The sequence below is a fragment of the Lytechinus variegatus genome, chromosome 2, assembly GCF_018143015.1.
Source record: "Lytechinus variegatus isolate NC3 chromosome 2, Lvar_3.0, whole genome shotgun sequence".
NCBI lineage: Eukaryota > Metazoa > Echinodermata > Echinoidea > Temnopleuroida > Toxopneustidae > Lytechinus > Lytechinus variegatus.
In genome coordinates, this window is record NC_054741.1 from 25,445,381 (window position 1) to 25,469,812 (window position 24,432).

The following is a 24,432-nucleotide window of genomic DNA, read 5'->3' on the forward strand; positions in this document are numbered from 1 at the left end:
ATTTGCTTTACAGTCAAGATGAAGCAAATCATCATTTATACTTTCTAATGAGTGATACTAGTGGCTCTTTTGATTCCTTATTGTAATTTTCTTTATTCGTCCTTTACGACAAGATTCCGATATTGTTTTCAGAGGTCTGAAGTCATCAGTCATGATTTGGTCTTTCTTTTTCCCCTCCCTATACAAATTTATTATAGAGGATGATTACTTTGCTGTCGATAATATACCTTACGCATCGACGTCTCCATCTTAGAGGCTGAAGCCATTTCATGTGTTGGTGATCTGCAGGTGGCAACTGTGTTTATGCTTATTCCTTTTTTCTTTGAGGGAGGGCACATTGAGATTATGATTTCATATTCAAAAGGTTTATTTAAGTGATCTTCTTCTAAACCCAGCTCAGCGTTGTTTCCAATTTGTTCACACACTAAAAATCATACTTGAAATCCATTATTTTGACTATGTAGTTTGTATGTGAAAATTGGACTCTGGACATTCTTAACAGGCACAGGACCTGATACCCGAGGAGCTTTCCACAGCCCTTGGCATGCTGCTTATTGATGCAGGATTCAACCTGGTCTACCCTGAATGCATCAAGAACCTCCAGTGTTACGTTGCGTCGGTTAGCCCAGAGCAGGACTCTGTCAACAGCGATATGGATCAGATCATCTCATCCATGCAGAGTGCTTGTGCCCTCATGAAAGGAAGGAACTCCTTGGTAAGGAATTGAAGGAATTGCAATCAAGTTTTTTAAATGACCTGTTTCTTTAATTTTGTTTCTGTTTCTGTTTGTGTAAGGTGAGTTGCAAAAGCTTAATCATTTACATAAATTGATAAATCCCGAAGGACAATTGCTGTAGTGCAAAAGTTTTAATCGATAGTGTAGATGGTTAATGAGTTACACCCTGGTCCTGAAACTCAAAGCTTATCAGTTGGTCATAGATTTGTGTGATTGCCTGAACAAAAAGATCAATGTTCACTCCTGTGACAGATTGCCAAGCTATATGTTACAGGGCCTTGGAAGAGAAAAACCCTAACTGTACAACCTTTTTTTTAGATCTCTCTCTCTTTCTTGCTCTCACTCTGCAGGAATTGCATGACCAGGTTGAATTGGCTCAGAGTGCGTGTCTTGCATGGTCCTACTATGGGATGGCCGATATCATCCAGACTTTAGTCCAATGCTCCTCTGATATGTAAGTTTAATATAATGATGATGATGATGATGATGATGGAGGAATGATGATGATAATGATGATGATGAGGATGATGATGATGGAATGATTATGATGATGATAATGATGATGATGATGATGATGGAGGAATGATGATGCTAATGATTATGATGATGATGATGAGGATGATGGAATGATTATGATGAGGTTGATGAGGATGATGGAATGATTATGATGATGATGATGATGATGTCATATTTACCCAGGTAGTCACTTCATTTCTAATAACTGTTCTCCCAGCGGACCCTGCTTAACATGATAATGTTATTTTTACCCCGACTGTAGCTAGGCGGTCAGGCATTTTGTTTGCATGTTCATTCTCTGTGCTCATGTTGATAGTCATGGGGGAACTATGAAGTTCTAAATATAAATTGTTCTACAGGCAATTAGCAAACTATGGTTGTATTTTTATTTCAATTCCGGCAAATGTCAATAATCCTTGTGTAAAAACAAATGAGTGCAAGTTGATTGTAAAGTCAATTGTAGCTTTATGAATAGTGCTTTTATATTTAACTCCCCTGGTCCAGAGAGTATTAATGATTTAGTTTTTACGAACTAGATCATAGCTGACATAATCAATCATTGATGCAATTGATTAATTGTAGATGCAGACGTAAAGATGATACAGTTGATGTTGATGATAAGAGAGCTTGTCGTTTAGCATTACTCCACTACCTAGCACATCCAGACGGTAGCTGCAGATCACACACATACAGAGCATGTCTTCAGATTATCAAGGTAACTAATAAAAAAGATAGACATCCGGGTCCCGTCTTACAAAGAGTTGTCATTGATCAGATCAACCTCAACTATTATGGAAATCCATCAATGTCATTATATTTTCTTCAGAAAATTTTAGCAATGTTCTATTGTAAATGAAGAGGAGCAAAGTGAATATACATCATATCTAGAAATATTTGAATGAACATGCATTTTATATGTTGACATTGCTGGCTTTCCATAGTTATGGTTGATCGGATCACTTCACAACTCTTTGTAAGACGGGGTCCTGGTCCCCATAACACAGAGCTTACTGATTTCATACAGTTTATTTGTACACTTGATTATACATAATGATATCTGTAATTAAGCTTAAAAATCGGCCCTTCGACCAAGCACTGTTATCATTGTGCTACAGTCCTCAGATCTAGCTATCAAATGTTTGTGTGTGTAATTACAGGCTGTACATAGTAATCAAATATAAATGACTGTTACTATCTAGAGACTGATTTTAAAAGGGAACTCCTATTTGGGAAAGTAGAAAATAGTCATGGGATTTCAAGTTATTTTCTTGCTTGTCAATAAGCAAGGATATTATAGTTTAAAGATGTACTGCAAAGGTTTACTCTAACATTCAAATTTGAAAAGAAAAGAACAGCTGAAATACTCAAGCTGTTGTCCGGCTTGAATGTATTTCTGTATGTTAATTTTACCCTGCAGCAAAGTGTATTTGATTTATGATTATTTTTGTGATTCCAAAATCATAGTGTTTACTGATACTCCAAATCACTTTGATGCAGCTTTTCCAACAATTCAATCTCATCATCAGAACTTGATTTTATCTTTGATATTTTCATTGTAAACAAACAACAACAGCCATTTCACCCAAATGCCAAGGACACCCACATTGTGAATTAGCTTGAATCCATGGAGCTATTAGATGAGCAAAGAACAACATTTTATTGATTTAAACAAAAGGATTTGGGTTTTGAAGCTATTGTACATGTCACTGACAGTTATAGATTTTGCAAAGGTAGAAAAGTTCTAAAAATCACCAAGCAATGATACCTTATCATATTCTTTTCATTAAAGAAATATAGGACAGGTTCCATGGCATTTGCTCTGCAATAGATTCCACTCACTAATGGAATGACTATTAATATACCCTACTCTAAACCTAACATAAAACCCTATTGCAACCCTAACTCCAACCCTACAACTTATTATTATTATAATTATTACTTATTATTTGTACTGCGCTTTTCCCATTAGGCCCAAAGCGCTTACAATGAATAAGATGTAATATTTTAAAAACTACAAAGTATTAAAGAGATGAGTTTTTAATGACTTTTTGAAGATTGCTAATGATGGAGACTGTCTAATTATTAGTGGCAGGTTGTTCCAGGATTTTGAGGCCGACACCGTAAAAGTTCTGTCACCAGCTAATGTACGAGTTAATGAATATGTGAGGCGAAGGTGATCACTGGCCGATCTAAGAGTTCTAGTTGGTCTATATAGATTCAAGCAGTTACTTAAATACTGTGGAGCCTGTTTATTCAGTGTTTTGTAGACAATCACCAGTAATTTGAACGTAATTCTCTGTTTAAAAGGAAGCCAGTGAAGGGAATTAAAGAGTGGTTGGGAAGGATGATCCCGGGAAACCTGTAGAATTAATCGTGCTGCCCAATTTTGTAGTCGTTGAACACGGACTAATTGATTAGAGGGAAGTGTAGAAAGGAGCCCCCTTAGACGAAATAAAGCCCGGAGCAATTGCAGTAGAAGCAAATGTGTCATCATATCATCAACCCATTTGTTTATCTTTCAATCCATTTTCAATAACATTTCTACAAGAATGCAATTCACTTATGTTTTTTTTAAGGACTCACTGAAGGTTGCCGAAGCCGTCCACCCGAGGTCAGAGGTCAGCCAACGTGTGACCTTTCTACTTGACCCCTCCATCCTTCATGAAATAGCATGCTATGGACTGGATGATTCTAATCAAGAGGTATGGCTTCTATAAGAATATATTAAATTTGGGAATAAAGATCAAGTATGGCATAGCATAATTGAATAACATTCATGAACAGAAAAATTAAACGGCTCTTCATTGCAACAAAAAAAAAGCATTTGAATTTATCCAGAGATGCCAACCCTCCCGATTTCATCGGGAGGCTCCCGAAAATTCATCCCAACTCCCGCCCTTACGATTACCATCCTTATCCTCCCGAAATTACATTTTTTTTGCATTGATCAAATTGGATTGAAAGTACATGTATCGTCTGCTAACTTTAGCATGTAGTAACTCCATTACGTTCGCTGCTACTAAATTCTGTGTGAAAGGCAGACAAAATAAGGAGCAGCGAAAAGCTGGTGCATGTGTATGCCCGACGGGAATCCACTGTGCACCAGGCCGGTAGGCCCGGCTAGCTTCGCGAGGCATGTGCGCTCGCGCGGCCGCTGGATTTGTCGAGTCGTGCGGTGGATTATCGGTGCGAGATTTCGGCGTATTGATGGGTTGATATCGACACGAAATGGCGGAAAATCAACAAAAGAAGACCAAGAAATGGTCTCAGAAGTATGAGACTGAATACAGTCTCCAGTTACCGTGTATTCGGAAAGAGGAATTTACCATGCATTTTGCACAGTTTGCAGCGTGGACATTTCAGGGAATACGGACATTGCGAAGACGAGATCTTTTAAGTTCTAGCTCCAGCTATTAGTACCCTGATGACTTAATTCACCAAGCAAGGGACAAGCGAGGAGGAAGAAGTTATCTGCGCTGAGCTTTTCTTTACTGGATTACATTAATTCCTCCCTATTGTTGAACAGGTACTTTTCTTCTATTGTCCCCTCATTTTTTTTTACATGTAAAAAAAATGCATATTTTTCTTAAAATAAATTTTTATGTTAAAAAAGTGGGAACATTGTTTTTTTAAAAACATGTGAAATGCTCCAAAATAAGGGTCAGATTGCACCAGAGAGCATCTAGAAACCCAGAGCTTCCAGGGCCCTAAGGACCCCGGCCGCAAGGGTCGAGCGCTCCGCGCTCGAGATGTGCGCTACACGCACATAATTTGGTGTCGGTTGCAAATCCTCCCTAATTCTGATTTCCAAAAGTTGGCATCTTTGTATAACTCTGACCCCTTTAGTAACTTACATCCTACAAACCTTTTAAGTATCTCATTAAGCATTTGCAATGAGATAATGGAATGTCATCGTCTAGCTCCCTTTTGTGTTGATTTCCCTTTACCGCTTGAGACAATATATGATGTATCTTCAAATTTTTTTAATAACAACAGTTTTAAGATTAAGTTTTGTGTTTTTTGTCTTGCCCATTTGAGATGACCCGGGGATCCACATGACCTCCTTCCATTTGTCTGTCCATCATCTGTCACAAATGTTACAAGTCTACGTGCAAAAGTTGTGACTGATTATTTCATGTTAGTTGAGAACAAGGGTATAAGTAAAAAGGCTCAGGTGGGTGTTTCATAAAGCTATCCGTAAGATACGAATGACTTTACGCACGACTGGTGATCCTTTCTTATGCTATTTCATATCCATATGTAATGGAGTTATGACCTAAGAACATGTTCCAGTCGTGCGTAAAGTCGTTCGTAACATTACGAACAGCTTTATGAAACACCTACCTGGATTTAGTATTAATGCAACCAATCAAGACAAAGTATGTTAATGCTATATAGTTTTGTGGGGAGGGGTGGTCTCAAAAGTGATAATATCAAGTCAGTCACTTATGTGATTAAAAATAAGTGTGCAGATAGATTTGACCGTATTATTTTGTCCATCCAGGTACAGGAAATGAGTGAAAGTATCCTGCTCACTTTGCTTCAGGGTCGTCTACTCATGAGCCAGGCATTGTGGGATACCCTGTTACAAGCGTTTATTCCCATCATGCCCCTATTGCAGGTTAGTGAAAGTTATTGCTTTACATTATTTAGATTTAAAACAATCTAACATTGATACTTGAAAATTGTGCACACCTATACGTTGCAGTTTGACAGTATCAAATTGTAATATCATTGGGAGGTATTTTAAAACGATGCAAAGGCTGAGGTAACAGAAAACTATACGTGTTTTCTATTGTTTTATTCTTTTGATGGCTGTTGCACTTTCCTTTTTATATTTTTTTTTTTTTTAGTTCAAAATTTGTTACTTGAACATGGAGTATCCAGAAATGATATAATTTGCAAAAAAAAGAAATAATGTCTGATTATGATTTACAAATTATGATAAATTAGTTATAATTATTAAAAAAACAAAAGGCAAAAAGTCCTTATGAAAAACTTCAAAAGTTTTAAATGTTTTTAATTGTGATATGGACTCAAGCATCCACAAATATAAGAGACATGTTAATGGAATTTTGACCCTGTAATAGGCCCACGCCAGCAGCCATCCAGCGGTAAGTGAGTGTGCGAATGACCTGATCAACAAGTGTCGAGACCCTGCTGTCTTTGGGTCCTATGCTAGACTACCAGCCCTGGAACAGATCAGAGGTGGACTGAGGATGTTGTTTAGTAAAGATTTCAGGTAGTGCATTTTATGTGTTGTTTTTATATTTGAGATATTTCTGGAACCTGAAATGTATCACAGCAATATTTCCTTTGTTTTCTTATTTGGGTTGGACCTGTTGCCCATATCATTGTATAACAAATTCAGGCATGTCTTTTTTTAACCACTTTTCTTTTTTTCCCCTTGTGGGTTTTTTTTTTTGAGGGGGGATGTAATGGCAGTTATGATGCATATGATGCACACATTCAAACTTTATACAAAAAAAGTGAACTCAGAATATATCAGATGATAGAAATGCACTCATATACCTGTTTTACTAAATTTTAGTTCACCATTGTCTATATGGTTCGCCTGGGGGTAGCCAGATGTGACAGCGATATCAAGAATAGATATTTGATTAATCAGAATATTTATTGATTGGTAACAAACAAAGCCAAATATATTTGTGGCTACCAATAGTTCACGTGGAGCTTTGAATGCAGTTCTGAGAGTGAGGTGAATAATAATATTAATAACACTTACCTATATATTGATATAAATCAATATTTCAAAAACATATAAAATAGATATCAGTCATAATTTGATTGCAAAAAATTCAAGATATGAGATTAATACTGTTAATAATGTATTTCTAATTGTCGTTTGCATGTTTTTCATTCTGTTGGTACTATTGCCATTTTTCAGGGTGCGTGCTGATGCATCCTCGGCCCTCCTATGGCACCTAGTCAACGAACCAGAGGCCGAGATGAAGCGCCCGATCCTCAGCCCCCCACCCTCGGGGATTGAGGAACTGTTTGTGTTTCATACCAAGGCTAGTCTGGATAATCACAATGGAATGTCAGTGTTTCAGGTGAGCTACAATCATATACAGTCAAACCTGTTTCATGGCCACCTTTAACAAAGGCTACATTTTCTGTTTTCACAGAATATACTTTCCAGTGAGATAATGCATGGATGAGATGTTTTTAGAAAGACCACAGAATAAAGTTAATCGTTCCTGGGATTTCTGTCTTCATTCAGTAGCTTGTTCTCAGGCCCTGGCAATTTATTTCAAATCTTAACTCATGTGACACCATGTACGGTGTCTGAATGCTTTCTTATCTCATCTTCAATAGTAATGTAATTATGTCTCTTTCCCCCTTTTACATAGTGTATCATAAAAACATTAACATGTGTCTGAGCACTATTCAGATTTATTGTTGCCCTGAACATCGGGTTCTGACCAACCTTCCTCCACATCATGCAATTTTTCTATTTCCTCTACAAGTATTACAACAATAGGCCATGGTGCTTACATTGTTAAGCAAACTTATTTGACCTTCACATTCTACCCATACCTGTGTATGAATGGGGTGGAGAGCATTAAATGTAGAATATCATCTTGCCTTATTGGGATGTATTGTTTTATGAAGGAGGATGGCCTGTTACAAGTCTTGAACATCTTTACCTCTGAGAACACAGAGAGGGATTTGAAGAAATCAGCTCTTCAACAAATGGCCATCATATTACAAGGTAAGTGATAATGATTGGAATTATACTCTTGTTTTACTCTGCCTAACTTATTACAAGTTAAAAAGCCTAGAATGAATTATACTCTTCATTGAGATAAAAAAAGAAAAAAAGATTGATGTACTGTTTGTTGTATGTAGATCTCTGCACTTCTGGTTGTTGAAGCATTTTCATGATTTTGTACATCATACCAATTTCTTGCACAATCTTATTAGATAAATAAGTTGTCTTGCACTAAGGTCCACATTACAGAGTGTGGTATATCCATTTGATGAGTCCAGCACAGAGTTCATTATTTAGGTCCTCTATGCACAAGAATCCATGCATTGTTTGTTTTATACAATACCCCTCCCCCATATGTTACTGAGTTGCCCCGAATGCTATATTTGATCTAAATTCTAGATAATTCTTGATAATTCCAGACCTCGCACTATCCTGCACTCTGATGACAGAGTGCAGGATAGTACTTTAGGTATGACATCAGAGTACAGGATAGTGCACTTTGGATGCAATAGTGCAATTTGCTGAATATCATGTGATCCGATTTGGACCAATCAGATTACAGAACATTCTGGGGAGTTGTATAATTGTAAATCATGGCCCATTCAGTAATGAATATGGTTCAGTGATGACTATCCCTTTCTTCCTTCAACACAGTCACACAATAATGATTACGACAATGTTCAAGGGATTTTCCCATTTCAAGGTTTGTTCAATGTTCTATTCACCAATCCAGGGGCCCGAAACACAAAGCAATGATCGTAGAACACTTTTCTACGATTGATTCCATTGATTACAATGTAATAGAATCAGAAAGTTTATTGATAATGATACATGTCATACTGCTGTTAGGTCGCTTGTTACATCTAGTTTGGATTATTGTAATTCTCTCTATAATGGTGTCACCTCTCAGAACCTAGATCGTCTACAAAAATTACAGAACAAAGCAGCTAGGGTAATTTACTGTCAACCATCATATACACAGACAACTCCCCTGATAAGAGAATTACACTGGCTGAAAGTAAAAAAACGAATTGAGCATAAGTCTCTGACTATCACATTCAAATGTCTTAATGATCAAGCTCCATCATACCTGTCAAACCTCTTAACAGTTCGCCAATCAATGTACAACACTCGGTCATCATCACATATCCCTCTTCACATCCCCCGGACATTCAAATTAGTAGGTGATAGGTCATTTGCTGTGTTTGCCCCCAAATATTGGAATAGATTGCCCCATAAACTTAGACAATGTTCTTCTACTGATGTGTTTAAAAAGATGCTTAAATCTCATTTGTTTTAACATGTTTAATATATTGCAATAGTGTTTCATTTTGTGTAGTTTTGTTTTAAGTTTTTACTGATTGTATTTGTTTGTCATTTGTACAGCGCTTTGTAACTTTTGAAAAAGCGCTTAATAAGAAGGAATTATTATTATTATTATTATTACAATCAGTCGTGAAAATCAAGCGTACGATCAAACGCTAACCTTTGTGTTACAGGATGCAGATCTGTAACTCATGCATGGACAACATCATCATCTTTACTGAGATATTTAATCAGGGGCCCGTTGAAGAAAGAATTGCAATCAATCGCAACACTAAAAATCATGCGCAACTTGATTTCAATTTCAACCAATTAGCAGCGTGCATTTTTGACTTGCCTTAAACGCGAGTCTTTCTGCAACGGGCCCCAGAGCTGCGAAGTAGTATTGATTTTCAGTATTAAGTACTAACACATGAGAAGTTAACTGATGGTTTCATGCAAATACTGATTTCTAAACTGTCAGTTTCATGTGTTGTCCTATGGTACTTCTTTGAAAATGCTGATTTTCTCACCAACATACTGATTTTCAGCTTCTTCCTTTTTTCAAAATTCTTAAAGTTCTTTTTTAAGGTTGGCAGCTCTTTTATTATTTGCTTTTGTGATAATTTATTATGTATGCTAATAGGAGAGCATATTTTCTTGAACAATCTTGTTCACAGATAGCAGATTGCATCACACCTTTGTATCCCATGGGGGTCTAGAAAAGATTATGGAGACCCTAGCCACCATCATCATTCCTACGGCTCAGTCCCTCTTGACATGCGACCTGGTACCCCCTCTCGTCTCCATCTTACGTCATTTAGTACATGCTAACACAGCAAGGAGGAGGAAGATATCGCACCAGTCTGGATTGTACTTGATGCTACTCAGAGGTGAGTTGCAGTTGATTTATTCTAGTAGGAAGATACAAAAATAAGATTTGTAGATTGTATTGTAATAATAGGATATGTAAATTATTGTATTTTTTCTAGATTTACATTCCTTGCAGACTTATAATTCCTTTTCTTTATAAGACTGAATTGATTAGCCCTTGTCTCTTGTCTGTCTTGTAGCTTGATCACCATTGTGTATTTATTTTTATTGCTCAACTTCATTAGAAATTGGAAAGATGAATAAATGATTGTGATATTGTATTCTGAGTAACAGAATTCAATAAAAAAATGGTTTTAAACTCAATGATAAGTTTTAACCATCACAGTCCTATCAATAAGTTGTTGAATAGTCAGCATATTTGTTAAAGATATGAAGGCCAAAAATTATTATTATTGTTGTTATTATTATCTTCTGTTTGTGTAGATGGAGGGAGTGATTGATATTTCGATTCACTTCTTTAATTTATCCAATATTTGATTTATTTGTACATTTATATTAATTGCTTCATTTTCATAGCCTCCCTTATCTGCAGAGGTTCTGAAGAAGCAAGACAGGAGATTGCCCATCTCATCACTCTCCTCATCTTCGATGAAACAATCACCATGGCAACAGATGGCCAGGATAATTCCAGGAAAGCCTGCTTTCCTCTAGTCATCACACAACAGTAAGGCTTGATATCTTCTCAAATTGTATTACTGTAATGAAAAATGAAAACTGATTTGCCTAAACCTCTGTTAGTCTATGGTCGGAACCACGACAACAAATGTTAATCTGGTGAAGTTTACCAAACACCCATTTTGTACTAGGAATCATTCCTAAAGAATTGTACCTCTGCCACAAAATTTGAATAGGCCATGGTCTAAATTTAAACTGCTTTTTCTGAATTCCACTATTATTCTTAATCTCATTTTGCAGTTTTCAGCTTCCATTTCGATGTGGTATAACCTCTTCAGCTCGCCCTCATCGACTGACTCCTAGACCCAGTCCAGACCCCATGAGACTGTCTGAGAACTGGTCCAGGCTCAAACTGGAATGGATGAAGGCCTGGACTATTGGGCAGGATGGTCTGATTCAAGCTTTACTTCATGATGACAAAAGAATGGTTGAATACAGGTAAATCATTGTTTGATGTTCAATCAAAGATATTCCCATCCTCTCTGTGGAAATCCCTTCCCAATCTCAGCTACATTGATTGTTCTAAGGATGTTTGCATTTAATTTGAGAAATTTTTGTTATTTCCAGCATCTCATAGGAAGAGAGTTGTCAATTGACCAAATTAATCCTGCAAAGTATTTCATGATGTAAATTGTCAGTGATTGTGCAAATGTAGAATATAAATAAAAATATAAAAAAATACAAGCTCTGTATTTAAAGGTGGTGATCAAATGCAAAACTTGCAATGGCAAGTCAGGTTTTTTTTTTAACTTGAAATTGAATACAAATCTTTGTGTTCATGGGCAAAGTTCTTGTTTTTTTATTTTATTTTTTATTTCAGCTCCAATCTGTTACTTGAACCGGAGGAGAGAGCTCTGTTAGCTACATCATACCCTCCAACCTGTCTCCGTCAGTCCCTCCAGACAATCCTAGCTGCCACCTCCCATTTTACAGTGAAGCAGGCCATTTGTCAGCTGTCCCTGATGAAGCATTGGGCAAGTCTACAACAAAAAAGGGGTGTAAATGAAGGTGGAGAGATGTCAAGTTTAACTCGGGCATTGCTTGGCTTTGATTGGAAGGCAGCTTTGAACAGGTGAGTTCTAGAAAGGTCATCCCCAATTGACTGAAAGCCTGGGAGACTGCAAATATTATTTATTTAAATCAGAGGCGGTGGATCTGTTCATTTGTTGAATTGTTATGAGGCTCTTTATCCACCGCAGAAGTGAAGTTCTCATTTTACTGCGTTATTTTTCTATCAAGTCTGCATATCTTTTGGTAACAAATTTAAACAGAGAAAGCCACAGTAATGATGACAATTAGCACCTTGAGCACTCTTCAGGGTGGATATGAGTGCTATGATTATAAATTGCATTATTACTATTATATTGCTTACAGCATATTAGCACGTTTAGAGAGAGAGAGAGATTCTCTTGGAAGGATTTATTTTTTTCTTGGGGAGGGGGTGATACTGCAAGCCTTCTTTCTAGTGATTACAAATGGTTACACCTAGAGTTTGATGTACATGTATGGTTTCTTTTCTGTCATATTTGACACATCGAATTCAATTCAGTCTGACCTATAAAAATACGCAGTCCTTTTGTGTAAAATGTATTCAACCATCACAATTTTTTCATCAAACAGATTCCTTGAAGTAGTTCCTGCCAACTCTGAAGACGAGCAGCTCCTGGCTCACCTCCTCTCCTTACTCTCCCAGCTCCTGAGATCACCCGACCTTGTGACCCCTGACCTCATCGAGTGGGTCGGGTCAACCTGCAGTGGGGGCAAGCTCTCGCTGGTGGAGCTGCTCGGGAAGTACCCCCCTGCCGGTCAGATGGGGGAGGGGCAAACCGATGGTGGGAAGGGGAAGGAAGGGTCACAAGCTCTGGTGAGGAAAGAAATTCTGAGGTTATTGACTGGCTTTGTGCAGAATCTCCCGCTGTCACAGGATGCATGGTGAGGGGCTATTCTTTTGATGTATGCCTTCATATTTATTTTTCAATAATTACAATTGTGACTCCTCTGTTAACCATCTAAACTTATTCATTTTCCTTTTTAATGTGATAAAGAATACAGTGAAAGTTATTTACATTTATCTGTTAGATTGAGTTTTTCCAAAACCCCACTATCTTGGATAGGTTGGTCGTATAGTGGAGTTGTATTTACTGACAGGTTTTGTTACCTAACCAAAATCAACTCTTGTTCTGGTGATGAGACTGAATAGTAGAATTTCTTTTGTCTTTGCTTTTAATGTCATTGGGATGGCATTTGCAGAGCAATCTTTTGGCAGGTACCATTTCTCTGTGATATTCTCTGTGAATGTCGTGAAAAGAATTCAAGCGATCACAAGAAGAAAAATATCTTTACCACAAGCGGGACATCTTTAAAAATTCTGTGCTCTGATTTCCATTTTTTTTTATTTATGTAGGAGACGGCGAGGGATGTTCCTCGGTGGTTCCTTGGTCCATGGTCTTCTAGGAAGCTTAGATCTTGCTGATGCTCTTCATTTCTATGATCTGCCATCCCTTGAAAGCACGCTTCATTGTCTTGTACACGTGACTGCCAGGTTGGAATCAAAGTCTTGTATATCTAGTTTGGTTTTTAGTTCAAGTCAGTTACCAATTTTGTTCAAATATATTTTTATCACAAAACGATTAGATATACAAAACGATATAGATATACTATATAGTATAGTGAAATGCAAACCTGACATGCATTATATACAATATTGTTAGTTTCATCAGGGACATTTGTCCATTGGATACAAGTATTGTTATACTTGTTGCAGCATTATGTAATGTAAATTACAAAGATACTGAAAAAATACAGCTGCCCTCTTGCAGAAATATTACACCTGTGTGTTGCTTGATGGGGGGGGTAATCTAAATTTAACTGGGCTATTTTATATCAGAATATACGGGGGGTGGTCGATTTGACCCCCCCCCCTTCAGATCTCGGCCGCTGATTGCGAGATCACAGCGAAAATTTTCACACGTATAGAGATGGATGAAAAATACGAGACTACATATAGTGAAATAATAATTGTTTAGATTTTTTATTGATTAATGATGCAAATAAGCATATGAATTTGCTCTAATTTTTTTTTGCATATTTGCAACAACAAAAAAATCTACCAACAAAATTGCCAAAATCCCCCCAAGTTATATAATGTTTCAATTTATTTGGGTTAAACCCAAAATTTTCCAGTTCACCAAGAATTCTACAATTCTATTCACAGAGTTGATATCTTGCTTTGATATATATTGCAGAAATGTTTAATTAATACTTTGTTGTATTATCCCATTTATAGACCTGGTTGGAGTTTAGACTGGGCAGATGGTGATAGCCTCACATTGTGTCAGCAAATGCTCAAATCGCTCCAAGAGGTAAATATAGAAAAAGAGATATTCTTATCTAAGTCTGAAGTTTCAATATGCTCTCAAGGAAACACAATAAATCACAAAAAAATGATATACAGTATGTAGAAGTAGGTTCCCGGGGGTGTTTCATAAAGCACTTTGTAAGTAAAGAGCGACTTTAAGAATGACTGGTGAACCTTTCTTACAGGCTAAACCATCACAAAAGATCATTTACTGTATGCCATATACCACAAGAAAGAGTTTAATAAATTCATCATTCTGTTTATGGTCAAGAAAAGGGCACCTCAGTGACTGCTGCAGCATGTCAGTCAAGGCTGTCACAGTGAATCATGAGACCACAAAATGGCTTTCAATGCCACACTAGGCAACGTGTTTCTCAGAGAGTATTCTGCGACATCCCCAGAAACAGGTGATGACCATTACACCAAGGTTCTGCAGGGACGTTGGCAAAACATCTATACCTCTTTTTAGTTGTGATCTGTTATATTTTTGCGATATATGCTGACTGTCCAGATAGACTCGGAGACATTGCATGAATGTTGATAGATTCATAAAGACCTGCAAAGGACCTAAAAAGGTCTTTTAAGAATATTTACCTTGAAATTGCAGGTAGATGTTACTGAGACTTGTTACAGTTATTGTTTTTTATCATATGACCAAAACATACATGATTGCACAACACAATGTATTTTAGATAGTTACTGAGACATCCACTTAGAATTAGAAGTATTGTCATCTTTCAGTGATCGTTCAGAGAGTTATGTCTTGCTGTGTTATCATATCGGTATTTTACAGGTTGTATCAGCATTTCATGTTGGCAGAGGTGGTACAGCAATGTCTTACATGGGCAAGGGAGTGACTAAGAGTGCTACATTGTGTCTACTACACCTAACCAGAGAGATGGCAGCAAGGGCAGTAGACAAGGTATGGTTTCTCTCTCTTCCCCCTCCTCCCCATCCCCCTCTCTTGTTCTTTATTCCTCAAGTTTCTAACTTCATTGTCATACACACTTATCAGATTCTGCAACTTTTTTTCACACAGTGCAATAATGGTGTTGAAATCTACTGTTTACACCAGCCACAACACCGTACTTGAAATCAGGCTGGTGTTGTGATTGACCTCAGAAAATATGACGTATTTCCGGCAGTTTTGAATGTTGTCTGCTGAATCCAGCACTGCGGCTGGTGTTGAGGATCTACGTGCAAATTCCCTATTCACTAACACCAACCCCCAGGGATCGGGAAAATCACGATTTCAAGTTCGATGTTGGTGTTGATGAACTGTAGCTCACGAACTGGCGGCGAACATGATGAAACATCCCCGTAAAATTATCTTTTACAGTTAAGATGAGCGCAAATCATTAGAGTTTTATAGATTTTAATTAAAAATAATATTTACGCTTTCTAATTCTTGCAGTGATTTTAACCTTTGCACTCTAAACAATAAGATTTTATGGCAATTTCTCCTTGATTTCATTTTCGTCGTTGAGATTTCTCGCGTAAAGTTGAGATGATCAGCAGCACAGGCGTGACGTTATAGGCTATTGATAACGCGATCGGTATCGCTCCAGCTCGGTGTTGGAGCTCGGTTCAGCAGTCCTTTCACACTCTCAACACCAACACCGAACACTGTACTTGAAATTACCCAATGAGAAGGCATGAAGTTTACAGGATCAAATTAATCAAGTATTTAAAAAAATATCAATCTTACAGTGAAGGAAGGATTCATTACAATTCAGCATTTCCTTTTCTTTTCTTGTTTTTCATATGCATGTATTTTACAGAGTTGGCCTATGGATTGGCTGTACACCAGCAAGGGTTCATCAGAACCTGGGTTTTCATGGCTTACACCTTTGCTCTCATACAGAGACCCTGAGGTAATATAATTTGATTCGTTCCAAAAATATATTAAAATGTTTGATCTCAATATTGAAATTGCAGAGCTACCAATATTTTTTTTCCAGTAATTATGTTTTCTTCAACAAAATTAAGATGAATGTGTTTCTTCATACATTACGTATATTGAAAATTTCCATAGTGTATATAACGCATGTGTTTGCTCTATGTATATATGTAATGTGTTCTGCTTGCATGCAATGAATTGTCCAATTCATAGAGAAAAGACTTTCAAAACCTATTTTATAATCATGGTTTTATTGGTGCATATCTGATCAAGAATAAAATTCAAATGTTTTTAGCAGTTTGGTATTTATGGTATTTACCGCAGTATTAGACCACTAAAAGTTGTTTTTCAGCTGTTTTTGGTGGTATTGACTCAAAATAATTTAATATGTTTCTTATGAATTTTATGAGATGACATTTAAAAATGAAATATAGTCAATAAACACGTTGCAGGATTTTATAATGAAACAAGTGCAAGGTAAAGGTAGAAGTGTCAAATTAACATGGCTTTATTCCCAGTGAAAATGGGTACTATTGCTTAACCCTATCTAGGCCGGGGTATTTTGGGAGTTCCTATGGCTGGGGGGGGGCCTCCCAGGCCCCCCCCTAAGATCTCGGCCATCGACCGCGCGATCGCGCCGAAATTTGGCACGCGGGTTGCCTTGGGCATAATCTACAAGATTGTATAGTAATTTATTTCATGCGAATCGCTATTAAGTGATTATGCTAATTTATGCGTAATTAGTATGCGAAATCATACTTTTCCATCTAACTCCCTAAATAAAGCTCCAAATGTACTAATTTTTGGTACAGAAACTCTTTGTGGTGTCCTTAACAAGTGTACATGAAAAAAATTGTGATATCAAATCATTTTCTTATGTATTATATTGTTTTTTGCAATTTCTTATGTATTTCTTTGTTTTTTTTGACCTTTTGTTTTTCATTGTTTTTTCAATGAAATTTGTTGGGGACTCTTCTGTGATCATAAAAAGCATAAAATGAATACATTTAGACTAGAAAAACTAAAAATAATCATACATTTATGAATTTTGGTTGAAAACACAATTTGCATTGACTTTGTACACGAAATCACGTTTTTGAGCAATTTTCGGTCTGACATGCACTTACATAATGTTGCGTAATTTCGGAACCACGTACCCGGGTGATGCAAAATTGGTCTCAAAAGTTGCGCAAGACTTGAAAGTAAAAAGTCAGTGAGCGGCGTGGTCAAAAAATTTCGCACGGCGAAAATATTGCGCGATTCGTTGAGGGGGGCCTCCGAGGCCCCCCCCCCCGGCCTAGATAGGGTTAATACAGAAAATTATATATCATGCAATCACAATTCAAGGAGGCGGGATAACTCAGTCAATAGAGCGGGGGTTTCGGATTCCAGTGACCCGGGTTCAATTCCCACTTGGTGCGCTAGTGCCCTTTGGTAAGGCATTAATCCTCATTACCAGGTCTCTCGGAGAGGACCTTAAGATGTTGGTCCTCTGGTTGCTTGCTTCCAGGCATTCATGTTTTCTTAGCAATCAGGTAAAAAATCACCACCAACAACAAAATTGAATAGGAAATGCATTTTAAGAAGTACATGTATAAAATTCTGCTGATGTCAACACAGCAAATTTCAAATTTATCATTAATTTGTTTCATATTAACAATCTTAGGTGCGTGCTGCTGGTCTTGGAATCGCTGCATCCTTAGCCTCCAGCGAGCAGGGTTGTGTTGCCATAGCAACCTGCTTCCAGCAGCGAACAGGTGGCGTTTGGGGCCTGGCTCTCTCTGTTCTCCTTGATCATTCAGAATGCAGTGTAGTTAGGCAACAGGTAATTTTGATCCTATATTTCCATCTCGGTATGAACATATTTATGATAGCTCCGTGTCTAGTTAAGAATCTGATTTCTTATTTAAAAAAAAAACAAGGAAAGGGATGCCATGATTTCTTCTTCTTCTCTCTGTGAGAGAAACCTTTATACTCTTTCAGGCATCATCGAATTGGATGATTATCTTTTTTTTCCAGTGCATACTTATAGATGATAAATCATAGTGTTATATTTCTTCTTTTTATAGATTGGTTATCAATACTCTTTGTTAGAGGGGCTCTTGCCATCCCAATATTGTGTTTATGTTATAGAAGATGGCGCAAGCAACATTGGCAATATATACTTCTTTATTTCTTACCTACAATTCTTTCTATTTACCGTGCAGGCAGCATCTTTTCTTGCTAACCTCCTGCTGCAGCCATTTAAATCAGATGACCCACCCAAAGGTCAGAAGTCCAGACACTCTGACAACCAACAAAAGGTGAGTTGATGATGTTTGTCAGGTGGGTTATTTTTTTTCACTTATTTGAATATATTTGAGTGTTTGAGAAAGGAGGAGGGGGTGTTTAGCCACATCAGCATTATGTTTTTGTTAATATTAACCCTGACTTTTCCGGGGGGGGGCCTCGACAATTTTCGCGATATCTGCCGCGCAAAATTTTTTGACCTCGCCGCTCACTGACTATTATTTACTTTCAAGTCTTGCGCAAATTTTGGGACCAAATTTGTGACGCCCGGGTACGCGGTTACGACATTATGCAACATTATGTAAGTGCATGTCAGACCCAAAATTGCTCATAAACGTGATTTCATGTACAAATCCAATGCAAATTGTGTATTTATCCAAAATTCATAGATGTATCATTATTTCTACTTTTACTGATTAAACTTAATGGATTTTGCCTTGTTTATGATCAGAATTAATTATGGAATGATTTCCATCGAAAAAACAATAAAAAACAAAAAGTAAAAAAGCTACCTTGTTGAACACTTTTAATAATCAAAACATGATGAAAACCATCTGGTTGATAATTCATCCTTGTTTAGATCGGTATTGCTGGACTCTCTGCAGTCAGTGCTCTACTCCAGTACCATCGCTTCTTTCCTGAGGTAGCAACCATGTTCACCCACTACTACCCGGATGCTACCATCCAACCCATCAGCATAGTGGAAGATTCCACTCTGCCATCGTCAAGCACACAGAGTGGACCACCTACACTCACCACACCAGGTTAGTGACTTTCATCAGTGTGGGAGGGGGAGGGATCATTAGAGGCTTGGTGTGCAGTTAATGGAATCAAGATATGGATGAGGGCAAAGGATGTTTTGAAAATCAATCTTTTGTCTGCATGTCTTATTTATTGTAGCCTACTGCCACTTTGACATGTGAATTTGTTTTTCCTTCAGTCTCTTTCATAACATTCCTTTTATTGCATTGCTTTTGTCATCTTTGTTTTGACTCCCTTCTCTTTCTCTTTCTATTTTCTTTCTCCCACCGTCTCTTTTCACCCCTTCTCGCTATCATTCTTTCTATCTATTGATCTATCTCTCTCTTGTGTTCTTTCTTCTTTATGTTTATATGTATGCTTGGTTGTTGTTGTTTTTTTTCTATCTCTCTCGTAGTTTTGTTCCCTATTATCATCAATTTCTATTCCAGTTGATTAATCTTGTAACTTACTATTAATAATATTGAATATTGAAGCTAAGAAGAATCATTTTTCTTGTTTTATTTTTTTCTTCCATTTTTTTTCTTTCTACAGATTCATCAGAGAATGAAGGCAGTGTAAGACCAAGTCAATCAGGAGGTCAGAGGTCACAGGTAAAAACATGCATTGAACATTCATTCATTTTGAGATATTGGGTGATTCTGTGTTTGGTGTTAGAGTTGACAGCATGATAAGGCCGCTGAACCGAGCTGGATTCAGAGGAACGATACCGATCACGTAATCAATAACTTATGACATCATACCTCTGCCCTACGCTGACGATCATATCAACTGCGTGTGAGAAAATTTTAACAACGAAAGTGAAATCGGAGAAATTGCAGCAAAATGTTATCGTACAGAATGCAAAGGCTAAATTCACCGCAAGAATCCGAAAGGAAAAAAATATTAATAATTTGCATCATCTTAACCGTTAACGCTAATTTTACAGGGATGTTTCATCTTGTTCTCCACCTCTTCATGAACTGTAGATCATCAACACCAACGCCGAACTTGAAATCATGGTTTTCCCAATCCCTGGTGGTTGGTGTTGGTGAATGGGGAAATCACACGTAGATCTTCAATACCAGCTGTAATGCTCGGTTCAGCAGATGACATTCAACACAAAATATGTCATTTTTTCCGAGGTCAACCCCAACACTAGCCTTATTTCAAGTACGGTGTTGTGGCAGGTGTTGGTGTTGTGACAACAGCAACACCCTATTTGAACACCATACTTGAAATCGTCCATTACGTATCTATTGCCACCTGAAAATAGAATACATGTAGTGTGAGACTCCGTAAGTCAAGAGGTCAAAGTGCACATATCACATTTGCATATCATGGAATATCTGCATAACATCCGAGAAATGTAATATTGTATTTCATGATTAAGAACAATTATTGTTGCAATGTTTCTCTATTTGTCACTTATCCCATTCTTTGTTTGTATGTTTATTCAGGATGATAGAGCGAGGACACATCTAGAAATGAGATCACCAGAAGGTATGTCATTCCTGACAATTAATCTTTAATCATAATAACAGGGAAAGAGCTAAGTGAATAAGTAAATGAATGAATTAATTCAAATTAAAACGAAAATTGTGTTAATTTTTATCATTAGAGTCATTTTGAACATCTCGGTGACACTTTTTTTTAAAAATAGTTGAAGGAAACATAAACAATTGAGACATTTCACAAATTTGCATTATCCCCTGAAAGAGTGTTATGGACAATTATTTAATTTAATTTAGGTGCAATTACCCATCATATCTATTACCATTTTCTCTGTTATCTTAATACTGCATTTAAATCAATTGTGAGCTTGCATGTTGAAATTGAAAAAATAGAACTTACAAACCATATAAACGTACTAAGGATGCCAGAAAGCAGCGTAGTCAGGACGGCTGTTACATGGAAACCAGAAGGAGGGAAAAGGAAAAGAGGGAGACCGCATCTAACGTGGTGGAGAACAACTAAAAGAGACCTTACTGATCGGGACGCAACTTGGAACGAAGTAGTCCTCATTGCCCAGGATCGACGCCAGTGGCAAACCCTTGCGGATCAATGTCCACATGTGGATGGAATGAGAAAAGGTCTAAGGTTGAACCATGTGGGCAGTTAATGAGAACATCCTATTTTTTCTTTCTTGTTAAGGTCATTCCATATCGTCCCAAGACACTGTCTCCTCTTCCTCCTCTGGGATCACGGTAGGTCGCTTTGAGAGCGTGGTCACCCCTGGTCTAGTGACCTCTACAACGTGTCTCCTCGCCAACCTCCTAGCCGTCATACCAAGTGATGCGGTGCATGCGGTTACCAAGGAAAACATCCTCCAGACTTTACAAGGGTAAAAGCTTAATATTTCCATCATTTCTTTGCATCTTTGGCAGGAATTAACAATTGTACATTTGTAATCGTGGTTTTTAATAAACCCTTTCATAGGTCTTTTAAAGCATAAATGCACACACAATCTGTTCCAGTGTCCTTTTATATAAAGATTTGTTAAAAATATCAAATGCACACTTTCTGTGACAAAATTACTATCACTCAGCCAATCAAATTGAATGATTTCTGTAGCTTAAGAAAAATTGTTATTGTTAATTTGTTATTACAAGTTTTATGAAACAGGCCGCACATGTCTCCTTTGAGTTCGTACATTTCCATTGTGTACTTAATTTACCCTGATTCAAAGTAACATGTGTTTATAGAGCTTGGTTGGCTTTACAGAAAGTGACAGTGATTTGATTAAATCACATTGTTTTACATACAAATTTCTGAAGTTATATGTCATATGCTTCAAAATCAACAATGTTAAAATAATGATAATAAAAGATTGGATTTATATAGTGTCTATTCCTCATTTTGAATAAATGCTCAAGGCATTTAAAAACAGAAAAAAAGAAGTAAAGATAAGTACAAGAAAAAGCACATAAAAAAGTGGATAATGTCTGTCTTCAAACCTAGAAATCGTAAAATTCCTAAATCTTGATTGCACGCAGAAGACATTTCATCCAGGTATAATTTTTTATCATTCCAGACTCATCAATGTCAACCGCATTCAGTCACTCCTCCAAGAAGCCACACCCTCTTCTTCGTCTGCAGACCACACCCCCTTGCCAACGGACCCTCGCCACTCCCCCAAATCCCACTACGCCAGCCAGGTACAGCTGTGCAGACAGACCTCTATGTGTGCAGCTGTCCTCAGGCTGTATCTGGCTTGCTTGCAACAGGACACACCCACCTTGCTTGATGCATTGCATGATGGGAAGCTCATTGCCAAGTGTTGTCGGCTTCTTGCCATTCAGCTGCCAGAACAAGGAGGTCAGGATCTCCTATTACATTTCAGATATCCCTGATAAGTGTTAACCATAAATGTGTTATAGGTATTTTGTATCCTAGGCAGAAGTTCTTCAAGTTGCTCTATTTAGAGTATTTTAAGTTATGTTGTAGGCTTCAGGCAATGTAAATTCTTTTCAGCTCAAAATACTCATAAAAATTCAAGGGAGCGATTGATTTGGGCATGTACCCGTAATTCAACTCTTTGTGCATCGACTCGTAAACCCTCTGTTTGTTACATTATTTAGCAAAACCCTTAATTGGAGGGTAAGAAAATGATGTAGCACACCTGCTCAGTGTTTGATTGAAATACTAGTGTGTTAAAATCTATTTTTTTGCGGGATATGTTCTTCTGAGTGTTCCAACAACAACGAAAATCAATAGTCCCTTGTAATTTTGTTTCCTGTATCAGTAAACAGGACTCCTCTCCTTGTGTCACTCTCTCTTTCAGTTGATTTCTTTGATACTGTGATATGCTATCACAGAAGAAGTTGATATTTTTGTTTTTAACTGTAAGATCACTTAATAAGTCTTCACAAAAAATTTGTTTTTTTATGTGACTTTTTCTATGGATGCTTGAAAAGTAGGTCAAGAAACTATGATATCATTTACTCATTGGTAGGTAAAGTGAATGTCTATTCATACATGCCACATACATGCAAAACTGTATATTACTTTTGCTTCATATGTATTGGATATGAATACAAAATGAGATGAGATCAGTGTGGAAATATGTGGTTGTGTAGATGTTGGGCATATTCAAAAGACTAAATTTCAATTACCATAATTGATATGAAAAATACAAATATGCATTTTTTTTACTTTTCTGATACAGATACTAAGCTGTTAGGTGAAATCCATGAACTTTGGAGGATATCATTTGAGTTCCTGACAACCCTTGCTCACCTTTCAGGGTTAGAACATCTTAATAGTCTCCTTGGAAAGAGCTGGAATTATATCACTGGTAAGGAACTCCCCCTACCAAAAAATGCTAAAGCAGTGATGATGGTGGCAGTAGGGTGACACAACATTTTCTCTTGCGACAATTGCCCCAGTCTTATTATCTCAGAGGGCATAGGGTTAGGATTAGGTTTTTGTTTCAGAATAATGTATAGATAAGGATTAGGGTTTATTAAGTTTTGGAGGTTAGGTTTTAATGTACAGATAGGGCTGGCTTCATAACTAGTGCTGAAATCGTACTCTGTTTTCTAATTTTGATGCTGGGATAAGTGCTGAAATGTCATCCCTCCCAATTGCAACATCATAACAAGTGCTGAAATCACAGATTTTCAATCACTGATGCTGAAATCTTGCCTATCTCAAAATGCCTCTGATGGTTTAGAAAACATTTGACAGATGTTGCTACTATTTTATAGCAACAGAGATCATGGCATCCCAGCTGATCATATATATATCACATGAATCAATCAATCAAACAAACAGATACGCTGATGTGAATAACAATATTTTTCTCCTTTTTTGTCTCCTGCATTTCTGAAAGTTCATGTATATGCATCATCTGAAACATATTAATTCAAGGATGGGCAGTCAAAAATGACTTGTGTTGTATATTTCTACGTATATTTAGTGTCTTAGTTGTGGGAGTGGGATAAGTGGTAGTGGTGATGATGGTGGTGTTGGTAGCAGGGATGAATACAGGATTTTCCAAGGGGGGGGCACACATTTAAAAATTTAACAAGCCCCCCCCCCAAAAAAAAAAAGTTTTTCAACAAAAAAATGAAGGTTATTTTATCCACTTAAAATTTGACAAGCAAAAAAAGGCCCTCACTTTTTATGGACCATATATTCCCATTTAAAATGTTTGCGGTAACTTTCAAAGGGGGAGAGGGTCGGATTCTCCCTCCCCCTGTTTGGTAGCTGTAAATGTAATAGAAGTGGTGTTGGTGATGACAGTAACAGTAGTAGTAGTAATGGTAATAGCCTTGGTAGAAGTG

General features: G+C 37.2%; 1 protein-coding gene across 3 annotated transcripts in view; it reads left to right on the forward strand.

Annotated features, from left to right (window-relative positions):
• Positions 1 to 24,432, forward strand: part of LOC121407676 (rotatin-like) — a 57,571-nt gene that overhangs the window by 19,058 nt on the left and 14,081 nt on the right. For all 3 annotated transcript variants that reach the window (XM_041598858.1, XM_041598860.1, XM_041598859.1), the window contains exons 11-35: positions 503 to 715; positions 1,087 to 1,190; positions 1,835 to 1,967; positions 3,829 to 3,954; positions 5,757 to 5,873; positions 6,343 to 6,494; positions 7,161 to 7,326; positions 7,889 to 7,988; positions 9,971 to 10,183; positions 10,701 to 10,848; positions 11,100 to 11,297; positions 11,680 to 11,931; positions 12,480 to 12,791; positions 13,264 to 13,401; positions 14,146 to 14,221; positions 15,011 to 15,139; positions 15,999 to 16,091; positions 17,784 to 17,942; positions 18,325 to 18,420; positions 18,987 to 19,170; positions 19,700 to 19,758; positions 20,605 to 20,647; positions 21,299 to 21,488; positions 22,179 to 22,462; positions 23,313 to 23,441. In XM_041598858.1, the coding sequence (XP_041454792.1) occupies positions 503 to 715; positions 1,087 to 1,190; positions 1,835 to 1,967; positions 3,829 to 3,954; positions 5,757 to 5,873; positions 6,343 to 6,494; positions 7,161 to 7,326; positions 7,889 to 7,988; positions 9,971 to 10,183; positions 10,701 to 10,848; positions 11,100 to 11,297; positions 11,680 to 11,931; positions 12,480 to 12,791; positions 13,264 to 13,401; positions 14,146 to 14,221; positions 15,011 to 15,139; positions 15,999 to 16,091; positions 17,784 to 17,942; positions 18,325 to 18,420; positions 18,987 to 19,170; positions 19,700 to 19,758; positions 20,605 to 20,647; positions 21,299 to 21,488; positions 22,179 to 22,462; positions 23,313 to 23,441 (3,814 nt within the window). The remainder of the gene's footprint in view (positions 1 to 502; positions 716 to 1,086; positions 1,191 to 1,834; positions 1,968 to 3,828; positions 3,955 to 5,756; positions 5,874 to 6,342; positions 6,495 to 7,160; positions 7,327 to 7,888; positions 7,989 to 9,970; positions 10,184 to 10,700; positions 10,849 to 11,099; positions 11,298 to 11,679; positions 11,932 to 12,479; positions 12,792 to 13,263; positions 13,402 to 14,145; positions 14,222 to 15,010; positions 15,140 to 15,998; positions 16,092 to 17,783; positions 17,943 to 18,324; positions 18,421 to 18,986; positions 19,171 to 19,699; positions 19,759 to 20,604; positions 20,648 to 21,298; positions 21,489 to 22,178; positions 22,463 to 23,312; positions 23,442 to 24,432) is intronic.